Below are 12,104 nucleotides of genomic sequence, written 5' to 3'. Positions count from 1 at the left end.
GTATTTTAATGATCTATGTATTTATGAATGCACGATTGAGCACAGTGGATTCAAAGCTGTCTTTGTGTACTTTTTATTTATCCTGTCAAATTTAAAGAAGTGTTGAGAATCTAAACAAGTTGAACGAATTAAACCATAGCAGTAATTAATACAGATCTGTGGGGGCGGTAAGGCGCTGATTTAGTCCACAAACCGTCGCAAACAGCAAAAGAAGAAGTGAGGAAGGAGGTGGAGTTACACGTCAGTTAGCTCACTCGTGCAGAAGCTTCGCGTCTCTCTCCAGCATCAAATTTTTCCTCCACTTTTCAGCTCCTTGCAGTTGTCTCCTAATTTTACAAAATGAACGGTTTAAAGGTTTTAGACGACGAAACAGTGCCACCGCAAATGTTTATTTACGGTAAGTCACTTTAATTGATGTAAATGCGAAAAATGTCGTGTGTTCTCTTCGTGCAAGAGTGGTAGACAAAGGAAAATGAAAAAAATACTTCGCTTTCATACGCATCATTGTATATCGTGAAATGATAACATGTTGAGCAAAAACGTTTTGCCCAAATAGGTGAGTGTACGTTTGTCACATACAATTTTGCTACACACGTGTTCGGCCTCAAAGCATGGCGTCTCCCTTATTTCCACGAGAAGTATTCCTATTAAAACGTGTCATCTCTTGACTTGTATTTAGCCCCTTCTTGATATTAACTTTCCCCCACCATCTGATGTAAACATCCAATAACCCGGTGACGACGTTGATGTTGTCTTTATACGTATCGTAGTGGTCTATGTACTCAACACAAAGACTGTGCTCGCAGTGTCGTATATTAATTGTTCTTCTTGCCGATTTATTTTGTACGGTATTTTTAAGTATGCTTACTGAGTGAGGATGCTTTACTTTCCCAAATTCGTTTTCATATTGGATGGAACGTTTCCTCATCGGTAAAGGTAAGGCCCAGGCCATGTGGAAATATCCACGTTGGTACTGTGGCGCACCCACGTGTTCACGCGAGGTTTTCTTTTCATTGAACGAACGAAGGCCAGAGAAAAGAACAACAGTTTTTATAGTCTGAGATATTCACAAAAAACACCAAATGCATCTGTTATAATTTAAATACTTGTCGAGTAATCATTTGTTACCCATAAAATATGAAAATCGGTAACGGAAGTGCACACTGAACATGCTAGCTTGAGTTGCATGATCGATTTTTTGCCCCGCTATGGAAACTAGTTAATAGCAAACTCTTTGCAATCATAAAATCCCGTATCTTGATAACAACCATTAGCAACCTGTCCAGCGAGGATAACTGATATACCGAACCGGAATTTCTTTATACTGTATTTAAATGAAGGTTGAAATGGGTTCTTTGTGTCTTGACTCATATGAGCTTTGCTTCATTAGGTTGTGTGCTTGAATCTGGAAAGGAAGTGAAATTCTGTCCTACGGACGATGGCTTTGACCATCTGCTGGATCTGCGGATGGTAACCATGCATATATTTGCTTATAACATAATTGCGGGTTTTCTAAGAGACAACAGCTGATTTAAAGTTCGAAACTGAGCTGAATTTTGATCTTTTCAGGCGTGTACTGACCCGGCTACAAAAGATGAGCTTCATCTTGTGGAGGTGGAAGGAAAAGACTGTAATGGTCAGAAGGTGACAGCGACACTGGCTTCTCTGAAGCCTTCCACCCTGCCAAGTGTGAGTTTCCACCCCAAGACGGGTTCCGTGTTTAATGAGACTTGAGCCAGCACATTAAACACGCAAGCATGTATTGAATTAGGTTTTCAAAGATGATGTGAGAACATTAAATTTTCCTTAGAACTTCTATATAATTGAATCGCAACGTGGCGATAATGGGAAATATGTATGCGTAACGTCTATCCAAAATAGCTGAAAGGATGTCCTAACTTGGAACTTCATTTAATTGCAAACACAAGATTGAAGTTGTTCTTTTTTCCAGGTCTATTTTCTGATTGTGACATTTTTCTCAGGTGTCCCTTGGAGGTTTCTCCATTCCACCGCCCGCAGTTCTCCGTCTCAAGTGTGGCGCCGGTCCCATCCACATCAGTGGGCAGTATGTTGTCTGTAAGTGTGTTTGTACATGCTCCGAATTTTTTTTTGTGTGTTTCATCAAATACCAAAAGCGCGTTATTTCTTGAACTCTTCTGAATTCCCGCTGCAGCAATGGATTACAATCAGTTGCGTGATGATGATGATGATGATGATGATGGTGAAGAAGAGGAGGAGGAGGAAGAGGAAGAAGAAGATGTCAACGTTTCCAAGAAAAGACCTGCCGCCTCTCCTGCTTCCAAGTCTCAGGTTTGTTTATTATGACATTAACGACTATGCTACGCACTCCTGTTGTGTGGACTCGGCTGGCTTGATTATTTTCACTCCGCCCTGTACAATGGAATGTTTTATATGTTCTGTGCTTTGACGCTTTAATGAAACGGGCTCTCATTCGCATTGAACACTCTGTGCAGAAAAAAATGAAGATGGACGTTCATATGGATGAAGACGTTGATGATGATGACGAGTGCGTATTCATCAAATTTGTATTGCATTACTCACTTTCTCTTTGAGTGAAGTTTAAATTGTATGATCCACTGGTGAAAGGACACTTTGATCCTCTCCTCTATAACTGCTTCAGACAACAAAGTGTATGCAGAAAAGTGGTGAAGATTGCACGACTGTCTGTGTCCTATGTGTTGTGTTATTTTTGTTATTTTGACTTCAAAATGGCGCCGCGTGAGTGGCTGCCTTTCCAGCAGCTCCTATATTTTGTTGTTCTACTTCTTCCTTTCATAACTTTGCTGCTGTGAATCGGGAATTTCTCCATTGTGAGACTAATAAAGGTTTTCTTAACTTCTTATCTTAAAATGGAAAAACAAGCTTTTGCATGTGCCATAGTTTCATGAGGACCTTTTTTCTTTTGCTTAGCGGTGATGATGATGACGACGACGGTGAGGAGAAAGAAACCCCTGTTAAGGTGAACTTTTAGAATATTTGAGCGAGGCCTGATGTTACAGTTGTCTAACGAGTCTGCATTCAACAGGCCAAGCCCGTACGAAAATCCAGTCAGAACGGCAAAAGCCCAAAAGCCAATCCTCCCACCCCAAAGCAGGTAACTGGTGTTTAGTCTTTCATTTTTCTCAAGGGATTTAAAGAAAAAAAGGAATTGCCACTTAGCCTCATTAGCATAGAGTATACCTTTTCCTACATCTATGCGGTTATTCATATTGTTGAATCCTTTGAAATTCAACCAAATTAAAAAAGATGAGCAAATTTACAGGAAAGCTCAATTCATTACTTAATTGTCGTCCATTGCTCTGTAAAGGTGAAGACCCCCAAACAAAAAGTGGCAAAATCACCAAAATCCCCAACGACCCCCAAGGAAACTCTGCCACTTCCTGAAATCCAAGCAAAGATGACTGAAGCAGTGAAGAAGGTTGGTGATGTCACTCTGATGTTTGCTCAATTTTCTATAATACCTTCAGCCAATGTCTTGGTCCTGTAAATCATTTTGGCTCTGTTTTAGGGAGTAACGCTGCCCAAAGTCCAGGCCAAATTTGAGAACTTTGTGAAGAATTCTTTTAGAGTCTCTGATACTAAGGTATGCGTCGCCGGCATGTAAATAATTATTGTTAACGTGGCCTCTTAAGTCGACTTGATTAGTATTTTGGTTGTTTTGTGTCCATCCTCAGGTTGTTGCTGAGCTCTGGAAGTGGAGACAAACTGTTGTGGACCCAAAATAAACCAGTTTTTAGTCTTTTTTTTTTTTTTTTTTTTTTTAATTGTACCCAAAATCCCTCTGTGCCTCAACCCTTGTTCTCTCTCATTAAGTGTCATCAATTATTAAGAGGTTACACGTTTTCACTCCCACCTTTTGCGCAATCATACTGGAATTAATGAATAAGTCATCAGGGACTGGCTTGTGACCGTCCAGAAATGTAAATATAACACCCTGTAGATTGATACCAGAAGCTGTGATACCAAGGAGTTAAATATGCGGAAGAACAATATCATGCAGTGTAACAAAATGTAAAAGTTAGTCTACCTTGATGTTGGCTCACAGACGAATTGTGGTTGTTTGGAAACGTGATTTTTGTAAGGTCTTGTGTTTTGATTTTGGATTTGTAGCTCAAGTTGTCTTTGTTTCTTTCTGGCCCTTCTTTAGCAACACAGTTTCATTCACTCGCAAAGGAAAACACACTTCAGCAAATGATGTTGCCTTGTGCATGTATCTCTGATGCATTTTAGTCATTTGACCGCATTTGCACCACTTGTATTTCAACGGTTTGAAAGGTATGCACAAGGCCAGTTAAAGTGAAGGCCATTCCAGATTCTCAATAAAGTTGGTTGGCTAATGATGGGTTTCTGTCAACTTTTGATTTTATTGAGACAATTAAAAATGCCTGTGGGTGTTAAAAATAGTTTTATACAACTTCAGTGCATTTCACAAGAGCTACAGCTGCAACAAAACACTACACATATTGTAATTAGTGATACTAACATGCAGGTGATAGCACAAAACATAACCGTGTCAGTCACAAAATAGGTATAGGCATGACAGATGTCATTTTCAGCAATGTGTTATTTCATCTGTAGACTTTTTTTTCTTTTCGTTCAGTCGTGAATAATTCATAAATCCGGTGCATTCTGGGATATGGCCTACATTTAATGAATGACAAGGCAAAGTTCCCTGAGCCGACATATGCATTCCAGGTGGAATGTCCAGAATAGCAGTAACAATAGTCATTATATATATTTAAAGACGTCGTGGTTCTAAAATATAGGACTGCATGGAAAAGCAAATAAGTGTTGAGTCGTTTCCTATAATCCCAATACACAAAACGACAAATTGAAGTGAATGATTGGACAGCGCAAATTCATCATGTGATTGTTGAGTAGAATGAGCCACCAAAACTGTTCCACGATAGTGACCCTCTCTTTTTAGATTTGCAACACCTTGTCAACTGGCTATATTTTACGGAGGCATATTTCGTCCAGTTTATGCGCAGTCGAACGCATAGCTGTCGTAAGTTTATTGTACCACGTGGTGGCAGTAAAATCAAATCTATCGACCGTTGCTCTTGTTGTGTGAGAAGACTGCCTCTTAACTGGAAAGTGAGGTCCTGAGCATCCCCATACTAAAACGTATCGCTACTGCTAGTCGGAAAATGAGTAAGAATAAATTAAAACATTTATACTACAGATGCTACCACTTCACCATTTCTTAAGATAAATGATTCACTAATTGCAGTCCAAAGGTCATACACATCCCCTCCCATGGGATGTTTTGTTCTTCCATTTGTGCACAATTCTACATAACCTACTCGACATATATCCCCCTGCCCTTTCTTCTCATCCCGTCTAACATTTTTTTATTGATTTGGTCCACACTAATTCCTGAGTCATGATGGTTAAGTTTCATACCACAAACCTTTTCCTGCTTGTGCATGTTTCATATGTTAAAGTTGTGATCAAATAGTTATTCCCTTACCTACTCCGAAACAGATTTTCAATGTTTTATGGTTGATTAACTGTGAAATGCTGTTGCAGTTCTGCAAAACTACAACATTGTACTTAAATATCCCAGTAATACAATATTTAATTTTACACACGGCTTGTATCAGTTGTGTGAAAAAGATATGAGGCATGTATATTGTGGCTGTTTTCATGCTTTGGCTGCTGGCTTTGTCAAGTAACAGTGAAGAGACAATTCTTTTTGTTATTTCCACTTTATGTACAACACAAATTTTAACAAATAAAAAAAGGCATTTAAAAAAAGGAGTGCAACATCCATACCTAAAAACAGGAATACAAGTGAAAAGCCATGAACATACACAGTAATTATCTCACTGAACAACAACACTGATGTGCTGTTGTGACTGAGCAAATACGATTGGCAAACTTGCTGAACGAAAACAACATTGGAAATTAATAACTTCACTCTGGCACTTGATTAAAGTAGTCAACTGTGGTCGTAAATCATTGTTCTTGTTCATATAAATAAAAAGCCCAAACAAAGGAAATTCGTAATCTTGCTTCTCAGGTGCCAGATGATTGATTTGTAAGCAGCCTGGCAGTTGTGAAACGTTTTGAATCTTTGCTGCTCGATATGTCCTCATTACTCTCTTTCTCTATAACGCCTACATTATAAAGCACTGGTCCAAGTACACAGCGTAACATGGCATCTAGTTTTAAGCATGCCGAATGGGATAGAGGGTTTTGGCCTTCATTCATTCAAAAATTGTGTGCCCAAGATTAAGATTATACAAATCTAAGATTTGAGTGCATAAATTCAGACAGTAAATGTTGATGTGGTCTCTTGAGTCACTAACAACTTTAACACACTTTTAAAAATGTTGCAGTAACATTTAAACATTGCCCTGAAGTTATGAAAATACGGATGTCTTTTTGACTAGTTCCGAGATTAATTATGCTGCTTGTAAAGGGTTCCTAAAGTCATTATCTTTCATTCTCATCTTGCTCAAACATATTCCTTGGTGCTGCTAGGAGGTCTGGAGATGGGATACTTTGGTGTAGATTTGCCTCTTGGGCAAGAAGCTGCCAGCATGCCACCCCCGATTACAACCAAAAAGGCTCCAGCCCAGGCAATGAAGACGGCCGACCCAAACTCATACCTTCAAAAAGAACACAAACTCGTCACGAAGGGGAAGCAGAGTATGTGACCCCTCCCCCACACACCTCTCAATCAGATTATCACATGATTAGATTTTAAACATGAACTGAGGAAACCAAATTACAATTATCCTGAATTGGCATGTACTCACTTGGTGTTGACTGGAGTGAAAGGGTTGTAGAAGGCTTGGATGATATCGTGAGCATACCAAGAGCAGGCAATAATGGCGCACAAAGCTGTGGGTAACCAAAGAATGCAGTCAACAAGGTTTTGTATATGTGTGTGTACATGCATGTGCGTATAACCCCTTACCTCCAATCAGTAAGATAATGCCGCCTGTCATGGCAATGCGAGACTTGCGTGTTTTATCATCTCCGCCACAGTTGGTGCACTTCATCCCCATGCAGGCTGCGCCCAGGCCGGCCAGCGTTACGATAATGCTCACAATCATGAGTGCGCGTGTTGCCTGAAGGGCACCTGAGTCAAAAGGACAAGATTGTTTTAGGGGTTAAGTGTATCCATTGATATCCACAATGCCTGTTTAAAAAAAAAAAAAGGATAGTCAAATTCAAAGCCCATGTGATGACCTTTCCTAATTTGTGGATTCGATTTTTTTTTGTTCCAGCTGCAGGAAAAGGTATTCAAGCAAACAAATTGACTTCAGTTGCTTGCTCCCGCCAACCCATACAGGAGTGGGGAGGAGGGTGGACCTCAGGTGTGCAAGCGCAACTCAAACAGGTCTGACCAGGTTTCAGGTTGCATCATGGAGGACACTCTGAATTTCACATACTGGCTACAGGTTAACATTTTCGGCTTGTGACCTCTGTAAACAAAGAGCCTCTCTGTGCATTCAGGCATGCAGTGTTTCTGCATCTAGCTCTTTGAGTTGGTATTTTTGAACATCATTATTGACTCACCAATTGATTTCAGAGCCGAACTTTACTCGACCAATGTTTATCAAAGGTGGATGCACATATTTGTAAAGATTGGGAAAATGTGGGAAACTATGGTGAACAGGCCCTGCAACGGTACAATGACGAGCAATAAAATAACTGACCCATTTAGCCCCCGTTTTTAAAACACCGTCAGACAGATAACAACCATAAAACGCAGTTAACGGAGCCAATTTCAATGCACCTTGTTTCACATTGTACATGCATGCATAGCCACTTCCTTGAACTGACTGCTACAGCAAAGTGAGGCCAACCAGATGACTAGGAACCATTTTAAAACAACATGCGTGCGGTAGTGAATAGAGGGTTTAGAAATACGGTTCAAGACAACAGAAGCTGAACAAATGTTTAACATTCAAATCTCTGCTATGTCATGAACCCTGTACAGTACACCAATTAGTATTGGTGAGGGGAAGAAGCTTTTTCTTTTTAAACGGCATTCTTATTCTTTCGCCGGGGAGCAGAGTCAATAAGTGACTAAACCGGTTAGGACGAGCAACAGGAACCAGAGTGCAGTGGTAAAAACAGGGAGCAGGTATAACGGTGGCTTTAAGGACTCGGTCGGTGACTTCCCCATTACAGGTGTGGTTCATTTGCTTTTGTTCCGGTTCCTCGTATGGTCACATTTAAGTCAAATTAGCTGGCTTATAAAATCAGTTTCGCCGAGACAAATGTCTCATCGAATGGAAGAGTATTTCATTTTAAAAAGTGTATTAAGTATGAATAGCGGCGGAATAACACTCAGTAACGAGTTGTATGACTTACTGTTGAGCTGGAGGATGGAGTCGTAGACTTTGCATTGGATCTGGCCTGTGCTTTGGAAGGCACAAGACATCCAAAGGCCTTCGTACATTGCCACTGCTGTGATGATGTTGTCCCCGACATAGGCCGACATCTTCCACTGGGGCAGAATTGTGCCCACTACCAAGCCAATTAAGCCCAGAAGCGCCAGCACGAATCCCAACATCTGCAACCCGGAGTTGGCCATTTTCTCTTCTTCCTCTTCGACGACGACCTGACTTCTAAAATGGGGGAGGCGACGTCCACCTGTTCAAAATCTCACACTAAGTCTAAATCGAAAGGTAAAAGAATAAAAAATAGTAATCCTGTTTTATTTTAAATTATGTAAAAACTATTTATTAACACTTAAAAAGTGTTAATAAAATGTTTCCAATGGCGGTATTGCTTCAGCCGGCGATTGCACCTTGAGCACCTGTTGCTTTGCCGCACCTTTGATGGGGAGGGGAAAACGGAAGCGAGCTTTTAGGCAGTTTCTGTTGCCGGTGGGCGGGCACGCGCACGCCTTTAGTTTCATGACGTAAGCATTTCCGGGAAAATCTTGCTACACCCGCGACAAGACAAACGCGATACTGCAGTGCACGCCGAGTTTCTGGGGGGGGGGGGGTTAATATATATTTTAAAAAACAACAACAAAAAACCCAACAATTTTTTAACTAATCACCTTGGTATTTTTTATTCATTATTTTCCCTTTCGCTTGCTTGTTCATCAATCTGGTTGAAGTCTGTGTTACAATCCATCCATCCATTTTCCGAACCGCTTAATCCTCACTAGGGTCGCGGGGGATGCTGGAGCCTATCCCAGCTGTCTTCGGGCAGTAGGCGGGGGACACCCTGAATCGGTTGCCAGCCAATCGCAGGGCACACAGAGACAAACAACCATCAACGCTCACATTCACACCTAGGGACAATTCTAGAGAGTTCAATCAGCCTGCCATGCATGTTTTTGGAATGTGGGAGGAAACCGGAGTACCCGGAGAAAACCCACGCAGGCCCGGGGAGAACATGCAAACTCCACACAGGGAGGCCGGAGCTGGAATTGAACCCGGTACCTCTGCACTGTGAAGTCGACGTGCTAACCACTGGACTACCGGGCCGCCATCTGTGTTACAATGTCAATCAAAAAAAAAACCCAACTTGTGTTCTAAATATTGTCTTTTTTTTCTTGTTTTCCCAAAATATTGAAAAACGACATGGGCATCTTTGATATGCAGATAACGATATTTAAGGTAATAATCATTCATTTAATTGGGGACCTTATTTGACATCTTCACGTGAAAGACCACATTTCTGTCATTTACTTTGTATTTCCTCCGCAAACTTGTGTCATTCAATTTGTATTTATTTCAAAGTTAACCCTCTTAGGGCAGGTGGTGCAGATTTGTAACAACCAAATACCTTTACTTTACCTGTAACAAGAACTTAATTTGAGCCTGAGAGGGTTTTAAACACAACACAGGCAAAAAGGCATTGGAATTTTGGCCTAGTCTGTCTACATTGATACTGACTACGAGACTTTTCCCACTGGCTCTCTGAGTCAGAGGCGGGCTATAATTTTGTTTGTCAACCGTCATAACTATGATGACGAACAGAATTACTCACCTGAAGAGAAACAACTGAAACCATTACAAAGTGGATGATCGGACTGTTTACTATTTCAAGGGTTGTGACTTTTCTAGGTCTACGGTCTGGGTGCTGCTGCTATTCTGATTACTGTAGTGGCAATTAACTCTATTAAGATTAATGTATGCTGAATATTTAATTTTTCATGAAATGATTCACCCTCTTTGGCATATAATTTGAACATCAAAGCATTTCCCAGCACAAATGTTCCAAAATAATAATAATAATAATAATAATAGATTTTATTTATAAGCGCCTTTCAAGACACCCAAGGACACTTTACAATAACAAAAAACACAAAACAATACGGGTTGAGCAGCGGCAGCCAAAACGCGCCAGCGTTCACTCAACCCGAAAGTCAGAAAGAAACAAGGGAGGGAGAGGGGGAGAAAAAAACCCCCACGCTCGAACTACCCTCATTTGAGGATAATTTGAGTGAGGCAAAAAACTCCTGCACAAGCATATGACAGTTACAACAGGTCACAAGACATAAACAATGAAGACGGTGAAACAAGGGAATGTATGAGGGAGGGGGTGATGACGCGAATTGGCTTAAGTATCAAAGATAATTCTGCTAATACTGGGCAAAGGTTTTGTAATAAAGATTCACTCATCTGTCAATGACTCATCACCTGAATGAATCTTCAGGAATCTGAATGAAGAGGTTATATCTGGATCTGAACTGGAGCAAAAAGCTTTTAAGTACAGTGGCATTAAGTGTTGGACTTATAAATACAACAAAACACTGACCAAGTTAAATCTGAGTCTCAAACAGAAAGCTCAGCATAAGTAAAAAAATTAAATGTATCATAGTGCCCAAAAAACATTTATTCTTCCTCACATCAGTTGAAAATTTGTGAATTTGAGAGCTATATTTGGCCAAACTCTTTAATCCTTATGAATAGCTGTATTCTGTCTGAGCTCAGACTGCTTTGCTTTACACACTTTTAACTGGGAATTATATCTTATTGCTACTGTAGAACCACGCTAATGTTGAGATTTGAGATGCTCTGGCTTGAGGGATCAGAGTCGTAAAGAGAAAGTGGTTTTTTTTTATTATTATAATTTATAAAATAAAAAATTGTTATTGTTTTTAATTCAACTCTGACTTTAGTTAGGGACATCTGAAAGGGGAATGTCTTTTGAAAGCTAGTGTCAATGTGGAACCCATGCACAGTAATCTACCGCATCGGATGCTGCTCAGCTTGATCATGAATATGAGTTGTAAGTTAATTAGTCTAATCCGTGCTACATGAGCTATCCATTTAGCATGGTAATCATTCTGACATTTTACTGCCTAATCGACTGCTGGGCTGTGAACTAGTTGTAATTGCATCTATTCATCCATCTGATACATTCTGGGTTAATCCTGGCTCTTTAAAAAGACAGTTGACTTGGCTACAGATAGATGCTTTGAAAGCAGAGGTTTGATTTTATGTTTCCACTTTCAACATGCCACGGTACTCATTCCATGCTGTACTATACACCTGTTGAAGAAATATGAGATCTACAACTGAGGCTTTTGTGACACACGATATGGAGTTGGTTTGGAAAATAAGGCAGATGAAATTGAACGTTGGCCTCATGGTGAAGTGGTGGTTGGCAATTTAACACATTTGCTACACAGTCATGTCCAAATCTTGGCTCAGGCCCTCCTGTCATGTGGACTTGAGATTGCGTGCATTGTAGGTTGGTTATCCATCCATCCATCCATCCATCCATCCATCCATCCATCCATCCATCCATCCATTGTATTGCTTCTTCATCAGGGTTGTGGGTTTGCTCAAGTTGGAACCAGTGGAGGATTGTTTTTTCTGCCACCTTGTGGAAGTTGATGCACATTGCAGTCATAGAGTCAACAAGATGGCTGACGTCTCTGTCCAAGTTCAGGTAGGCTACATAAACTTTAGTTTGAATTGACTGTTTATTATTGCGACAGCGCTTCTACAATTTACTCTCAAATGCACGATTTGCACATCGTTTGGTAACATGAATATGTTACGCATGGTACGACACGAAAGCGTTCATGCCAAGCGGAAAGACAAGATTGCATGTGTTGTGCGTGCTTGTGTGATTTGTGTGTATGTGTTTGT

At 40.4% G+C, this 12,104-nt stretch overlaps 2 protein-coding genes and 1 long non-coding RNA gene across 3 annotated transcripts in view; 2 read left to right on the top strand and 1 right to left on the bottom strand.

The window, feature by feature from the left end:
• Positions 1 to 229: 229 nt before the first annotated feature.
• On the top strand, positions 230 to 4,361 carry npm1a (nucleophosmin 1a). Its single transcript, XM_086130884.1, has 11 exons — positions 230 to 397; positions 1,391 to 1,470; positions 1,570 to 1,689; positions 1,983 to 2,076; positions 2,174 to 2,310; positions 2,475 to 2,527; positions 2,932 to 2,980; positions 3,047 to 3,115; positions 3,329 to 3,439; positions 3,530 to 3,604; positions 3,696 to 4,361. Exons 1-11 carry the CDS (start codon positions 340 to 342, stop codon positions 3,744 to 3,746), a joined length of 897 nt encoding a protein of 298 aa, XP_085987010.1. The 5' UTR covers positions 230 to 339; the 3' UTR covers positions 3,747 to 4,361.
• A 1,352-nt stretch (positions 4,362 to 5,713) lies between these two features.
• LOC147193643 (claudin-7-B-like) lies at positions 5,714 to 8,837 on the bottom strand. The gene is made up of 4 exons (XM_086130885.1): positions 8,356 to 8,837; positions 6,950 to 7,114; positions 6,789 to 6,873; positions 5,714 to 6,638 (listed from the first exon to the last, which is right to left on the bottom strand). Exons 1-4 carry the CDS (start codon positions 8,576 to 8,578, stop codon positions 6,485 to 6,487), a joined length of 627 nt encoding a protein of 208 aa, XP_085987011.1. The 5' UTR covers positions 8,579 to 8,837; the 3' UTR covers positions 5,714 to 6,484.
• Positions 8,838 to 11,874: 3,037 nt separating this feature from the next.
• The window catches only part of LOC147193641 (uncharacterized), a 34,535-nt gene continuing 34,305 nt past the window's right edge, over positions 11,875 to 12,104 (top strand). Inside the window, exon 1 of the long non-coding RNA XR_015103081.1 lies at positions 11,875 to 11,901. This is a non-coding gene — a long non-coding RNA (uncharacterized LOC147193641). The remainder of the gene's footprint in view (positions 11,902 to 12,104) is intronic.

This window comes from Hippocampus guttulatus, chromosome 15, assembly GCF_054856545.1.
Source record: "Hippocampus guttulatus isolate MCC_2025c chromosome 15, RoL_Hgut_1.0, whole genome shotgun sequence".
NCBI classification, from domain to species: Eukaryota; Metazoa; Chordata; class Actinopteri; order Syngnathiformes; family Syngnathidae; genus Hippocampus; species Hippocampus guttulatus.
This window is presented reverse-complemented; position numbering and strand designations above follow the sequence as displayed.

Coding starts and splice junctions, on each gene's coding strand:
- npm1a (XM_086130884.1), top strand. CDS start 340: ATGAACGGTTTAAAGGTTTTAGACGACGAAACAGTGCCACCGCAAATG. Junction 1,690..1,982: donor AGCCTTCCACCCTGCCAAGT/GTGAGTTTCCAC, acceptor CATTTTTCTCAG/GTGTCCCTTGGAGGTTTCTC. Junction 3,440..3,529: donor TGACTGAAGCAGTGAAGAAG/GTTGGTGATGTC, acceptor GCTCTGTTTTAG/GGAGTAACGCTGCCCAAAGT.
- LOC147193643 (XM_086130885.1), bottom strand. CDS start 8,578: ATGGCCAACTCCGGGTTGCAGATGTTGGGATTCGTGCTGGCGCTTCTG. Junction 7,115..8,355: donor CTCCATCCTCCAGCTCAACA/GTAAGTCATACA, acceptor CTTTTGACTCAG/GTGCCCTTCAGGCAACACGC. Junction 6,874..6,949: donor CATTATCTTACTGATTGGAG/GTAAGGGGTTAT, acceptor GGTTACCCACAG/CTTTGTGCGCCATTATTGCC.